At 42.2% G+C, this 15,491-nt stretch overlaps 1 protein-coding gene across 1 annotated transcript; it reads right to left on the bottom strand.

Moving 5' to 3' along the window:
- Positions 1-3,597: 3,597 nt before the first annotated feature.
- On the bottom strand, positions 3,598-15,203 carry LOC104460785 (Alstrom syndrome protein 1 homolog). Its single transcript, XM_010077571.1, has 6 exons — positions 15,020-15,203; positions 12,975-13,219; positions 11,771-11,954; positions 11,505-11,568; positions 8,519-8,618; positions 3,598-3,755 (listed from the first exon to the last, which is right to left on the bottom strand). Exons 1-6 carry the CDS (start codon positions 15,051-15,053, stop codon positions 3,711-3,713), a joined length of 672 nt encoding a protein of 223 aa, XP_010075873.1. The 5' UTR covers positions 15,054-15,203; the 3' UTR covers positions 3,598-3,710.
- Positions 15,204-15,491: the final 288 nt, after the last annotated feature.

Raw genomic sequence — 15,491 nt, 5'->3', positions numbered from 1 at the left:
GGAATTTACAGCACAAAAGGCAGAACTGGTGGGACTGGTCATGGAAGAAGAAATGGAAGGTGCTTCTGAAGGGCAAACAAGCCTCTTATTTTAAAATAAGGAGTCTCAGACACGTATTTGGCATCTATACAATAATTATTGTAAAGGGTGGGCACGGCAAATGTTGATAAAGATCATTTCTGGTGAACTCAGAAGAAAAGCCTGCTCCTGTAGGGTTAAAAAAAAAAAAAAAAAAAAAAGTAGTTCTGCCTTTTTTAAACTTCCAAAGATTTGCAGAATTTACCCTAAAAGTCTTTGTGTAGCAGTGGATTAAGAAGAGATGACTCCACTCTGGAATCGACACAAGACAAGCACAATTTCCTGCGTTTTTGGAAAGAAGCTTTGCATTTTGGAACCGACGACTCCAAATGTCAACAGCCTCCTTCCATAAAACTATAAACATTGTATGCTTTGCACCCAGCATGAGCTTTATCTGACCCGATGACAACACGGGAATGGGTGTGAGTCAGCTTCACTAGCGTCCCTCGTGAAGAAATCAAGAGAAGGATGGACGATAATGCTGTCAGAGGGCTGAGGAGGAGACTTGCCTTCTCTAAACCTGGCCATGTGGAACCTCATTTTCAGTTCTCAGAAGTTTCAGCTCCTCCTGATTTCATCTGGAATTGCGGGCTCTCACTCCTCTGGGGAGAAAAGTCAATCGATCTCAGTTCCTCTACAAAACTTTCTTTTTTCCACCCTGTGTGCAAAGCAAAGAGAATGTTTGCTTTACAGTTATTTCAGAAAGCAGACTGTAAACTCTCTGTGAAGCCCAGGACCAGCATAAAATATCCAAGCACAACTTTCAGATCCCACATTCCGATATACTAAAGCTCGCCTGAATAGAAAATTTGTAACAGGAGCAAACACTTCTCCCCTAGCCAAGGAAGAAAGCACCAAAGGAGGAATTCCATGTTACTCACCGCTAAAGCTCTCAAGCTGCAACTCCAACAGAACAAGAGCAACTGTGAGATGACTTTGGTAGTTAGTGAACATTTTTAAGCAGGGTAAAACATTAAAAAAATTGCAGTTGGAACTCAATGATCTTCCAACCCAAACCACTCTGTGATTCTATGGCTCTTCTACTTGCCATGCGCTGGATTATTGGCCTCTATGTTAGAGAGCAAGACTCAGGCACACGACGGACATTTAAATAAAAACCACCAACAGCTCTTATCTGACTGTAAGAAGACTTCCAAGCATCCTCTGAGGCATCAGTGGGGCCCTTAAGCCGTTTTTTTCCACCAGTTGAAAGCTTAAAAGTATATTTAAGAAGCTAACTGCCCTTAAATGAGCACTCAGCGAGGCAAAATCTTCCCATGACTCCAACACAACTGAATTTCTTGTAGCAAGGTACAAGCCTGTTCATATGCAGATCAGAGAATCGCAGGAGAAATCTCAGTACCAGCAAGGTTTAGCACCTTCTGCTTCAGCAACATACAGAGTGCTTGGAAAGGCAAAGCCGCAACTTGCATCCAAATTGATCCCAAGGACAAGCGAGTGGAACAAAAACAGATTTGAAAAGCAGAAAGGGCTAACGAGCTAAGCCATTCTCTGAGCTGATTCATCGCAGCCATGTGATACTGTATTTAATTTTTAATCTGCACTTCAGATTTCTGAGACCAGACCAGATATGGCCTTCTGACATACTAGATCATGGTTTTGTGGTAGTTGGTTTTTTTGCATGCTCTGGATAAAATACAAATCTTACACCCAGATGCATCTCACACCTGACTCTGGCGCAGAACAGCTGCTTTAACAGCATGTGGTGCAACCAGCCCAGGACACAGTTTGAAAAATACAATGCCAAATCTTTTGTCTAGTGTCATTTAGTCTAGTCCTACTGACCTTCCAGGGAATCCCATTATTTCCCATCATTTGAAGATTTGATTCATTACATCCCCATGTGAGCTCCAGGGATAACTGGCAGAGCTGGACCGTAGCCGCTGCTGGATGGCTTTTACCCAAGGGGTGAAACAAGAAGTTCTGTGAAATTCTTAGTGAACACAAAAGGTCAAAATCAGAGTCATGCCTCACCCTCTGCAGAATCGGGTGTACCGGTACAGCTGTTCTTTGAACTGAATTACTGTGAACAGCTTAGCACAGAAAATAGGAAACCACTGTTCACACCCACCTAGTTTTCCTCAGATGTCTTTTCCTGTTTATTCGTCATATGAACTCTATTGTGATAAGCAATGAAACCGAGACTTCAGGCTTCTATCACCAAGAACAAGTCTTTGTATTTCATCTTTTGCCACTGTGATGTTCATGAAGATACAACGTGGCAATGTGCGCTGGCAGCCCAGAAACCCCCCCTGTCCTGGGGGCATCCCCAGCAGCGTGAGCAGCACGGTGAGGGAGGGGATTGTCCCCCTCTGCTCCGCTCTGGTGAGACCCCCCCTGGGGTGCTGCCCCCAGCTCTGGGGTCCTCAGCACAGGACAGACACGGAGCTGCTGGAGCGGGGCCAGAGCCCGGAGGTGGGCCGAGGCTGGAGCAGCTCCCGTGCGAGGACAGGCTGAGAGAGTTGGGGGTGTGCAGCCTGGAGAAGAGAAGGCTCCGGGGAGACCTTCCAGCACCTCCCAGTGCTGAAAGGGGGCTACAGGAGAGATGGGGGGGCTCTGGGTCAGGGGGTGCAGGGACAGGACGAGGGGGAACGGTTTGAAGCTGAGAGAAGGGAGATTGAGCTGAGATATTGGGAAGAAATGTTTTCCTGTGCGGGGGGTGAGGCAGTGGCCCAGGGTGCCCAGAGAAGCTGTGGATGCCCCATCCCTGGAGGGGTTCAAGGCCAGGCTGGATGAGGCTTTGGGCAACCTGGGCTGGTGGGAGGTGTCCCTGCCCATGGCAGGGGGTGGCACTGGATGGTCTGGAAGGTCCCTTCCAACCCAAACCATTCTGTGATTCTATGATTGAGTGTCTAACCAAGTACCCTGTCAGAGCACAAGCACCAAGTGAAGGGGACTCTCCCAGGCAAAGCTTAAAAATTCCCAACATCATAAAAAATGTCTGACAAGATTCTCCTGGTTCATACAGAAAGAGAGCAAACCAAGCGAAAGGTCAGTGAAGTCCTGACTCCTCCACTCTTTAAAAACATCCCGTTTAAACAGCCATTACAGCTACCTCAAAAGCTCTAAAGTTCTGTGTTGGGTGGAGTAAGAGGTGATTACAGCCCAGTTTCTTTAGATGTTGTCCGTATGGACAGCAAAGATAGATTTCACCATTGCTGCAATAGTTACTACGAACTGATCTGATTTTATTTATTTATTTCAGGGGATTTTGCAGTACAAAACATTACAAGTATGTTTTCTACATTGAGTTAGGATATTAAAAAAATTCTAAAATCCTTGTTAAAAACAATTCAAAATAAATATATAAAACTGCTATTCCAATCAGGTAGTTATAAATATGTTATGAACCAAGTTCTTCCAAACGATGTGTACTTTGGAAGTGCATAACCACTACAAAAACCAGCCATTTATTTAAAACCCTGTCATTCACATCAAATCCCTGATTCTTAAATATGGCAAGATTATATTAGTACAAAAATGACACAACTGCATACCACAAAACGTACACTGCACAAGTATTTACTGCGTTATTTTTTTCACATCCCAATCTCCTTTTTGCTGCAAGTTTACTAAGCACCATACACCTTCCTTTGAAGAGGAGATCTTTATCAGTTCCAAGGCACCTTCCTCCCTAAGACACGGTTGGTGATTTTCTGAAAGATAAAAACAAAGCGAGACAGATGAGTATTAATCCTCTAAAAATTCAAAACACTAAGCACAAAGAAGATGCAGAAAATGTTTTCTATAATAAATAATAAATTAGGACTCTTCGCTACTGTGGGAGGGATGAGCCGTGACTGAAAGGGAAGACATGAAAGTCTATACAACCCCCGAGCAGGTGAAAAGAAAATGTTATTTGCAGACTCTTCAGAAAAAAAAAAAAATCTGGGGAGGCATGACAGAAAATAACTGCTAATAGATTAAAATAAAGCACTGACTCTTCCCACAAAGCATTCTGAGTCTTGCGCAGGTAAGCTGTGGAACTGTGCCCTGCGGTGCTGCGAACACCGGGCATTTACACTTCACAAAGCAAGCGGACAAATTCATGAAAGGAAAAAAAGGCACCAATCTGAAGATGGATTCAAAGCCCCTTGGCCACGCTGCACTGGGCAATCCAGCTAATGAAACAGCACATCGTCCTGCTAGCTCAGCTGGCGGATCGCTGACGTTCTGAAGCCTGGAACACGTATTACACAGCTTCTGAGAAGTGCTGGATAAAGTCAGAGCGTTGGGTAACTCACAGATTACTAACAGCAGTGGGAATGATACAGCAGCTACCTGATGAGACCTTTTGCATCACACAGATTAATACAACACACAGTTCAGCTCTTTATACACACACACACGAGAATTTGTGGATGCCCCATCCCTGGAGGGGTTCAAGGCCAGGCTGGATGAGGCTTTGGGCAACCTGGGCTAGTGGGAGGTGTCCCTGCCCATGGCAGGGGGTGGGACTGGATGGGCTTGAAGGTCCCTTCCAACCCAAACCATCCTGGGATTGTATGATACATGTATACAGTATATACACATAACATATACATTGTATATACCAATACAGAATATACTCTGCTTACACACATACATATAAAAAGCAGCAAAGCTGCTGACACGAATCTCGGTGTGGAATCAGTCCCCAGTACTTCGCGAAGCCTCAGAAGGCTCCTCACACCACATATCCTCTGATCAGTCCTTGCAGCTCACAAACCCTTTTGCAATCTAAGGAGCAAACCCAGCATGCAATCAGATGCTATCTCACCTCTTTGCCCCGCTCCGGGAAGCAACTACAAAACCAAAACCTCTAACATGTTGCTGACAGGAGGGAAAAATGTAGCCAAGGGGACTGAAAACAAACATTAAAAAAATAATAATACTGTGACGCAGCAAGCAAAGTGCAATTCAGTTTGACACCGCTGGAAGCATGTGCTTTTCCTTGGGGGTAGTGACACCTTGTGGCCCCTATCTTGCATAGGCTCTAAAGAACACATCCCAGCCATAAATAAAATATTTAGTGTTCCTGAATGCGAATATAGTTTTTTTCCTTTTTTAAAGGGTTAAGGGAAGCACATAAATTAATAACTTTTCAATCCCCTCTATGGAGGTTTCTCCCATGCTCCCTATTTACCAAAGTGACTAAATCTAACGGAAAAGCTTCAGTAACAGAACAACTTTGTATCTGATAAACTAATAAAATCCATTTTCACTTTGCTGGGGTTGAACCAGTTCTGATTCATGCTGCCATCAGATCAGAAATCTGTCTTAACCAAACAGTTTTCAAAAATTAAAGGGCACACACCATTCCCTTATCTGACTAGTAGAATTTTATGCTCTATTTGAAATTAAAAGCATAAAATGAAAGAGACACTGGGACAGAACATCAGCCCAGACCCATGTGCATCCTGTGATAAAAATAACTTTGCTATAAAGTTAAGTATTTAACGATTAAAAAAAATTAAGAACGGCTGTGCAACCCTCTCAATCCCTTTCTAGCACAGGAATTTTGATAATTTTCCAGTCATATGAGCCCCAACTGTTTTCCTCTCAAGGATCCCATCTTCATGCAGCGCTAAAAAAATTCTTATTTCATTCTCTCTTCACTGCCCACTGCATTGCTCCGCATCACCACTCTGGCACATAAATCCCTTAAACCAAGCACCGACAGCCCTTACTTCTCAGGAGTCCTGGATGAGTATGTTCACTTGTACTTTACAAAAGGTAAGTGAATTTTTTTCTGATATATTGACCAATTTGGGGCCCTATTTGTAGTCAAATCAACTCAGTTTCATCTCGTCTCTGCCTCCAGAGAGCAGTGTGTCCCACACTTCTTTCTAAGAAGCTGGTGTTCATTTTTTTCTGAAGTATTGACCCATAAATTATATTAGTATGCAGTTATACCTAACATACTTCTAAATTCTGGTGTGAGGATTTCACTCGTAAGTGGTACTTCAGCAAGCATCTGCCCATGCTGATGTGCACACAGGTATGAGCGGGTGTAATTCATCGTTTAATTTATCGTTTCCTTTCCCAATTATGAACCATCCCTAACCTGGGAGCCCTCGACACCCTACAGACACGGCACGTACACGGTACAGCTAGCTAACCCCCTCCTCAGAGCCAGCCGTACTGCCCTCAGGGAGGTGTACTCCTAGTTTTACTTTTACATATCTGCTCCTTTGGTTATCAGTGATGGAAACAGAAGCAGCCACTGTCCCAGCGCCATACTGAATCATGGCTGAGATGTAATAAATTTTGGATATAAGCACCCTTCACTATTACAACACACTTTCACCAGCAGTTTAACATACTAAAGGTGCACTTTGGAGTGGCTGGGGCATGAGTACATCATTTCCCCACCAAGATGTCCAGTGCTAGCCTGTCAAAATCCAAAAAGTGAAGGACAAAGAAGTGTCATTAGGGACAGGTCATGCCACTAAGCACTGACCTGGGAGTCAGAGAATATTCATACTATGCCAGGCTCCACCATTGATGCACACACAAAGTTGAGCAGGGAACTTGAGTCTGTGTCTCCCTCTCCTTTCCCAAGCTTTGTCTGGATAGATACCAAATGATCTTGGAAGGAACTGTCCCCTGCCAGGTTTGTATGAGGCACAACAGGACTCCTCTAGGTGACTGCAATGAAAATGTGAGTCAGATCTATTCCAGAGCACTGATCTGCTCTCCTAGAGCAGCAGTTCACAAGCTTGCCACTATGAGAGATACTCAGACCACAGATTTAAATGACACAACCCTAGATGACGTTTTTAGTCTAGCTTTTTCTCCTAATACTCTGTCTCATCTTTGGAGTCATTCCACAAAATCTGTGGTTCTTTTTTTCCATGTACAATCAGATCCGCTTCGAAACTGATGCTCTCAGCAACATGTTAACTAAATTCTAAACAAACCATTCACTGTGTTTACAGCTACTCACTACAGCTATTCCGCATCATCAAGGAAGACAAAAAGATTACAATATTTACTGCAATGAATCATCATTCCTCTTCCATTCAAAACCACACATGTATACAAAACTTCTGATCTGATTCCCTCTCTGCTTCCAGCTGACTACAGTACTTCAAGTCAACAACTGCCAGCATTTATTGACTCAAGTCCTTACTGTACTGGCAGCTGAGATTCTCAGACTAGTGAAAAAAATGTTCTGAATATACTCTGCAAAAGCATACCATCATATTCAAGTAATTCTAGTGGTAAGTACCCACAATCAGATTAGGAAGGTACTCTGGATAATACATTGCATTACGAGCCCTGACTTTTAAAATCCAATTACTGCTCTTCCCAACAAATAGCTAACCCCATTATTCCAGCTCTAGCAGGACAACTCAGCCAGGAAAGAGTTGCAATGATAAAACTGACATGCAACCTTAAATCCAGAGGAAAAAAAAATCAGTTTTAATTTTAATGCATGTCCTCAAACCACTGAGGCTTACAATGCAGTTTACTGCTTGTTGCCAGAGTTCTCCAGAAGGCTACGTTTGACGGTATATGGGTTAGTTAAAGAGAGAGAAGGTAAGTCAGGTTAGAACCTCCGTGTTGCAAACTGTTAATTTTCATCTTTGAGTTCTTATTAAGTTTTAAGAGAAAGCTTAAGCGCACAGATGCCTAGAACAGCTCAAAAAGTGATACACTGGTCAGATTTGGAAATCATTTCTCAGGGAGGACAAATGGGCCTCCTCTATCAGGACATTTCTCACCTCACTGTGTATAAATTGATACTGCTTGGTACACAGAAATAGGAGGTAATTAGATGTGCACACATGGGAGGGCACAGGGACAGAAGACTCTCTTCCTTGTTATTTATCGTGCTTAACCCAGAAGAGTCTCTAGCACAGTGTTCTTCAATGTTTCTAAAACCCTTAATGGTGAAATCCACAGCCCCCAAAGTTAACAAATTACCACCAGAACTGCCAGTTCTCCACTGGAGCAAAACTAAGAATGATGACTCTAGGCTTTGTTAACCATGGTTGTGAACTGTGTCAGTGAAATCCATCTACAGCAAGGGGACACGAGAGCAAAACCAGCAGCCTTCAGTTCAAGGAAGCATGGTCCTTCTTCAAATACGCTCCACAATCCCTCTGTTCTGCCTTCAAGACTCTGCACAAGACCTTTTTTTGTATACTTTAATCAGGACCGTGCTTCCTTGTCTTTTTTTCCATATACCACGTGTCGGTACTGGAAGATCTTAGGTTAGGTAGGAGGATTTTTTGTTCCAAGTTTCACTAACGGCTTTGACCCTGAATAAATGCTAATATACTCTAATCACCTAGAAGTTGCAAAATAATACTACAGAATTAACATTTAGTAAATATTACTGTTATAATTATATTATATTATAAAGCTTGTGACCTCAAGGAAAAAAAAATTCAGAAATGTTCCAGCATAAATACTTGACCAGAACACCTACTGTTTTGTACAGCTGTGCTTTCAGGCGGTACGAGTTGTATTCCATTTTCCTCTTCTCTTCCTCTCGCTTCTTCTGCACCTCTGGCAGCTGCTCGTAGATCCTGAAGTATAAACACAAGAAATCAAAAATAGTGACTTGGAAGGAAGGAACTTATCGATATATGTATAAAAAAACCAAAACAAAACCATCCTCCATTTTATCTTCACATTCTGCTGGCCAACCACATCATAGAAAAATTCATTTGGGGGTTTACTGGTGGAATACACAGCAGTTGTGATACCGGAAATTCCCACATCCCATAATGCCTTGCTCTTACAAGCAGCACCCTCCTAAGAGCAATATTTATACCATTAAAATAACCAGACAGCTGATATGATCACCCAGCTGTAAAAGGCAGAGCTTCAGTATCTTCAGTACAGAACAGTCCCCTTGCTTTGGGGATATGCTGACTCCCAGGAACACGTTTATCCGTCGCTAGCAATATCTTTATCACAAGAATAACCTGATTTAAACTATTTAGGCATCTTTTCAAAATTTCTCTCACATCAGAGCCAAACAACAAGGGATGCTTTGAACCGAATCAAAGGTGATGGTGCTCAGTACAGAGTCAGGGTGCTGTTCTAGCCTGGTTTACACACCACCAGCTAAAGGAGGGACCCGAGGGCTACGATGACAGCGTCTTGCTCACACTTCCTTCCCCAAATCTTCCTTGAAGATCATAAAGCTTTACTAACTTCATGACAGTGGTTGCCAAGAAATACGCAGCTTCAAAAACATTGTGGTTTATGGGTGGTGGAAATGAACCATGGTCAAAAATTTCAGTCCGGTAATATTTAAAGCAAGATAGATCTTGCTATAACTCCTTTCTTAAGATGAGAAAAAAAAAAAATCATTACAGACACAATACTGCATTATACTCTTTTAGAGACTGTTTCATTCTTACATCAGAATAGTATCTTTGCGTAACTACAAAATATTTTTAAAAACATCTCTGCCTTCAACTCGTATTATCTGAAAGTACTTCAACACACTCCATTTTGAACATTGCAGATCAAGACAGGGTAGGTGTCACTTGCATGATTCAGAAAAGAGAAGGACAAGAAGTTAGCTGGAAAATAAAGTAATAGGAAGCTGTACGATAATTCAAAACTAAGCAGGTAGAATCAAGAAAGCAAGGATCAAATCCAAATCTCAGTTAGTACTGAATATTATCTCCTGTCTAATGCACCAGCTAGGGAAAGCCCCACACATTTGTAGGTTCTACAGATCTGCACACAAATGTCCTTACCAGTCCAGACTTCACAGTGGAACTGATGAGCAAGCAAACACCAAAAAAAAGAAGGGAAAAAAAAAAGCAACTGCACTCCTTCCAGCGACCTACCTTCCTGTGTATCTCTATTTTCCTACTTCATCTGCAGCTGCTCTTAGGTCATCTTTTCTAAAAATGTCACTACCCACATTACCACTACAGAAAAGAGGAAATCAATCACATTTTGATGTTTGTTTTACTCCTCTTACACTTTGCTGGAAGGCAGCAGAGGGTGCTAGGTCTATGCATGTGTTACTGGACGGAGGGAGGGACACCTTCAAGATCTGGGATTTTGTTTTCATAGAATCACAGAATGGTTTGGGTTCGAAAGGACCTTAAAGATCGAGTTCCAACCCCCCTGCCGCAGGCTTTACTACCATCTCACTGTTCTCTCAAGGCTTTTGCCCTTCAAACATCAAGATTTATCCCTCACAAACCACGCCAGTATAAGGACGTTTAGAACAAGAAGTAGAGAATTAAGAATTGTAGGTAAATTCATTGAAAATTGTTCTCATTACCTCTAGCTAATTTGCCATGAGAAATTCCACTGATGTCCTTACAGAGAAAAATAAAAAGTTTCTGCACTCATTATAGTTGTGGATTCCAAAAGAATGGTACAGAGTAAATTACTTCTCGGCTCCATCTGAGAGCTGGAGTATGACAGCAGCAAAAACAAAAAAAAGTCACCCAGTGTGACTGCCTGAATCAGCCTCCACGGGAGCCCTGCTGACTTTGGTTATTATGAAATCAGAGTTTCTGAAAATACCTGAGTTCACATACATCAGTCTCACAGGCCAAGTGACCCAAACCTGAATCCTACTTCAGCTAAACCATGTGCAGATGCAGTCCTTGGGGAACTGGCATATTTACCGTATCTACCACTTCTGCCACCTCTCTATTTTGGACTCTCCCAGCATGTGTTTGTTTTATATATTGTGTATTCCAGTAGATATCTTGTAGAATCCCAGTGTAACTTCGGTTGGAAGGGCCTCTGGAGGTCACCTAGTCCAACCTGCCACCCGAAGCAGGGCTAACGTCAAGGCTACATCAGGTTGTCAGGCCTCATCCTCTCAATTTGTGACTATCTCCAAGGACACAGATTCTACCACCCCTGCAGGGTCCTGATCCACCCCTTCACCACCCTCTTCATGAAAAACCGATTTCCTTGTCTCCAGTTAGAATTTCTCCGTACTGTAACAGATCAGTAAGGCAAAATCTACCACAAGGTGGTTTTCTTCAAGGGCAACAGTCTCTGTATTCCCTTGAGGCTAGTTATTTCTTACATAAAGCTCCTTTCATTTGGTGAAATGATACCTCACTCCTGCACCAATAACCTAGTTTGTGAATGTTTAAAACTATACAGATGCTCCAGTGGCACCCACCCTACATTTCCTCTCTTTTCAGGATCCAGTACTCGCACAGTTTGCTGTAGGGCTTGGATTGCAGATACTGCAGCAGAACACTCAGGTTTAGTTACAGAAATATTTTTTCCAAAATGATCTTGTTTCTCAGATTTTATAAATAGGTGCTTTCTTCCTTTGATAAGGTGTCTAAGCACCAAAAAAGCTGAGTTATCCCCCGTGCCCAATTCTCTGACTGCAGATCCAATTCATCCATCTTTCCTCTTCATTTACTCAGGTCACTTATCTACCTGAAATAAAATTTTCTTAACCTTACCGTTTAGATCTTTGAACCATTTCACTCTTTGGAATTGTTCTTCTCTTTCCTCTAATCAGAAGACCTAAATGGAAAATTTTGAGAAAAGTGAAGAAGTCTACTTCTCACAAAGAATACTACTACCATATGACTCTTTTATTAAGTTATGGATTCTTATAGAAAATAACATTATGTAATCTAATACTTTTATTAAAAATACACCCTGTAGTATAATGTGGAAATTGATTAACTCCTATAGAACGTACAAAGCAGAAGCATGAAGGTACCTCTGTCGGACAGCATCCGACTTGCATTCCTGTAGCCCTTTCTTTTCTCTGGGGGATTAAATAGTTCTTCTCGTTCGGACTGCAGTACACTCTGTATCCTCCTCTCCTCCATGACAAGCTTCAGATGCTTCACACGCTCTCCGGAGCGGGAGATGAAATCAGGGCGATGCACTGCAAGAGCCTCCTAAGATGGGATGACACAAAACAAAGTCTAAAGCGGCCAGACTGTCTCCCTACAGCTGGAAGGTAATTATCAAAATATCTAATATCATTATCAAAGCATGGAAAAAAAATCCCAAAGTAGTATTTGGTATAACTTACAAAATCGTGTATCCTTAATGCTGGGTAGATCCTCAGAGACATCGTTTAACAAATTGTCAACAACCAGAAAACTAACAGGTGAGAAATAAAAAAACATTGCTAAAATACTGAGCAAAGGGATGCAAACCTCTTCTCAAAAAAGAACAGCAAAGTTCACAGAGTTAAGCCCATAGGAAAGAATATTCTGTAACTTGTTGCAGTCTCCCACACGACAAATCAGTGGGCACATCAAGATTAGCAATTCATTTTGTCTCAGAAGGGGAATTTTGAAAGCAACCTCCTGATATCTGTCTGCTGCACTTTAATTTCCATCACTCGGTAGTCTCTGAGCACACGAGCAGATGCAACTGAGCTTAAAGAAAACTTCACAAGTGCACCTTAACGAGCAGTTCCTAATTTACATTCCACTTGCTGTGGATGATCTTTTCCAAAAACCTTTCTGTACACTACATCTGGATTTTTCCCCAGCTATTTAGAGTGGTCACACCTGATCTGAAGTGCACACTGTATATGCATGTGAATGAATGAGTTAAAGCCCATTTTAATCACATACTGTGTACATCACACAGTATTGTTTCTCCATGGAAGCAAGTATGACTCGACCTTAGCTACATTCCTTCTAGTTCCTGAAGCTAAATTATTTAAGCCCTAAAATATGAAGTCAATTCAAATATATTGTGGAAAGCCACATCAGCATAACCAAACAGGACCGACAAATTTCTTGCTGTTTTTTTTTTTTTAAGCAGGAACAGTCCATAACATGTTGACTTCCACTGATCATAAAGGTGAAATAACAAAAAAAAAAAACACCAAAAAAGAACAAAACGCTTTCCCACAAGATTCAGCATGACTCAAATCCTACGGAGATCCCAGCAGCCTTTACCTGTAACGTAAGCTTCACATAGGGCCGTGAGGACTTGTTCTCAGCATCTGTGCTGGGAACTCCTGGCTGAATCACATTGCCGTGCTGCTGCTCTTGCCAGTTCTTCTCTCGCAGAGGCTCCCTCCAAGGCTTTGTGTTGGTCAGTGGTTCAAACCAAGATGGACCAGCACCAGAAAAGGCACTGGAATGGTTTTCTTTCCTAGATTCAGATTTCATGTCTTCTGCTTGGACAAACCATGAAATCCCTGTTAAAAGACCACAGAAGAGGATAAAGATCTGTAGACGATACATGTGCCTATTTCCCATCCCCACCTATAGCCCTTTACACCTGTGCTGGTTTTGGTTGGGATAGAGTTAATTTTCTTGAAAGCAGCTAGCCTGAGGTTGTTTTGGATTTCTGCTGGAAACGGCGCTGATAACACAGGGATGTGTTGGTCAGTGCTGAGCAGGGCTCACACACAGCCAAGGCCTTTTCTGCTCCTCACCCCACCAGCGAGCAGGCTGGGGGTGCACAAGGAGCTGGGAGGGGACACAGCTGGGACAGCTGACCCCAGCTGACCACAGGGATGTTCCACACCATAGGGCGTCATGCTCTGCATGTACAGCTGGGGGAAGAAAGAAGGGGGGATCTTTGGAGTGATGGTGTGTGTGTTCCCAAGTAACCGTTACATGTGACGGAGCTCGGCTTTCCTGGAGATGGCTGAACACCTGCCTGCCCATGGGAAGGGGTGAATGAATTCCTCGTTTCGCTTTGCTCACGTGCACAGCTTTGGCTTTACCTATTTAACCATTTTTATCCCAACTCACAAGTTTTCTCACTTTTACCCTTACAATTCTCTCCCTTATCCTACCGGGGGGAGGGAGCGAGCGGCTCTGTGGTGGTTATGCCCAGCTGGGGTTAAACCACGACAATGCCCAAGGTTTTGGCTAAATCCAATCCGTGGCCTAACACTGCAATAAACACTCACTTCAGTTTAATAACACTGGCACTCTGCATCAGACACTTTTGTCAATTTCAAAAGAATTCCTCTACCAAGTAACAGAAAACCAGCAAGTCTTTATCAAACAACACTTTTGAAAAAGCACAAAATGGCTTAGTTTGCAAGTTTGTCTCTTTATAGAAAGAATATTTATCAGCAATTACACATTTTTAAGGAGCCTTTGTGCTGTCCTAAACCTTATGGCTTTTTATAGATATTTTTGAAGATCAAGTGCTTTACATCTTCCAAATGTTAAATATGCATACATGAATTAGATTACTCACAGTTTACATACATAACGAATACATCAGCTAGTACTCTGAGCAGATATTCTACATTTTCTAAATTAAACTGGTGTGAGAGGGAATGACTCGTCCCTACAACAGCAATGATGACTAAGGAAAATATTTTTAAATATTTAATCATGACACTGTGAAGACTGACAGGGAAACTTAAAAAAAAAAAAAGGCAGGAGGCTATGCCATCATCCCAAAAATGCAACTCTAGCTAAAAGAGGGAGATGAGTCTAGTTCTTCTGGTTCCACAATCTTCCCTCAAGTACTCCTGAAAAAAATACTTGTTCTTTGAAGCCTCAGTACATGAAACAGAGACCAGTTATACTCAAAGCTTAACAGAACCTTTTATAACTTGAAAATAAAAATTAAATATCTACATGATTCCCTTCTCATTGATCTTTCCTTGCCTTATTCATTGCTCCCTATTTACCATCTTTACTGGCTAGTTACTGCCTTTACCGGCTATGTGACATCTAACAGCTTGATTGAAAATGCCATCATAACAGAGCACTCGAGAGCTCACTTGACACAGTCTTTTTGCTTAAAATTCACTGATTAAAAACAGAATAAGAACTGACTGTACTAGTGACAGAGATGACTCCATGTCTTAGCTAATCCTCCTCACATATTTTGCTGGTTGCTGTTGAGATGCACAGCTTTTCTAGTCTGCAGAGAAAGTATATTTTGGACTGACCTTGTGGTAAATGCAGCCTGCTCCTTTTCATCCTTTTCTCCATGAAAAAATTGCCTGGCTGTCCCTTCTGCTTACCCTTGCTTCCTGCTGCCTGATGATCTGTGACCATACCATCTGAGTCTCCAAAAATACCACCAACGCAATGCCAGGGTTCCTGTGGCCGTTGATTTGGCTGGCGAGATCTTGGGGTAGGAAAAGTCACACCAACATCTCGAGTTCTTTTCTTCGTTGCACTGTTCACAATCTCCAAGTCTCCTGCAGTTGAAAATGAACCAGTAACATCTTATTACAGAGCAGCTGGAACTACTTTCTCACCAGCTCATGTGACATGCATAGTTCAAGGGGTGACCCTCAATTTTTACTTTGAAGTTGAAGGATCACTTTCCTTATCCCACCTTCCAAAGGCAAAATCTTTTATATTCCCATTTCCAATTCAAGGAGAGTTTACAGTGACTCAGGATTGTTACTACACGATAATCTGAGTAAGATTAAAGTGGTGTAAACCAAGTACCCCAAGCAAAACAAGAACATGTGTGTGTGTATATAT

Source organism: Pterocles gutturalis, unplaced genomic scaffold (genome assembly GCF_000699245.1).
Source record: "Pterocles gutturalis isolate BGI_N339 unplaced genomic scaffold, ASM69924v1 scaffold1268, whole genome shotgun sequence".
In the NCBI taxonomy this organism is placed as follows: domain Eukaryota; kingdom Metazoa; phylum Chordata; class Aves; order Pterocliformes; family Pteroclidae; genus Pterocles; species Pterocles gutturalis.
The sequence above is the reverse complement of the archived record's forward strand: the minus strand, read 5'-3'. Positions and strand labels throughout refer to the sequence as shown.

Excerpts from the sequence above, each read along its gene's own strand:
- LOC104460785 (XM_010077571.1), bottom strand. The coding sequence starts at position 15,053 with ATGGTCACAGATCATCAGGCAGCAGGAAGCAAGG. Across the intron at positions 13,220-15,019 it reads TCAGGCAGCAGGAAGCAAGG|GGATTTCATGGTTTGTCCAA; the intron begins GTAAGCAGAAGG and ends GTCTTTTAACAG. Across the intron at positions 8,619-11,504 it reads ATGGTTCAAAGATCTAAACG|GATCTACGAGCAGCTGCCAG; the intron begins GTAAGGTTAAGA and ends TTTATACTTCAG.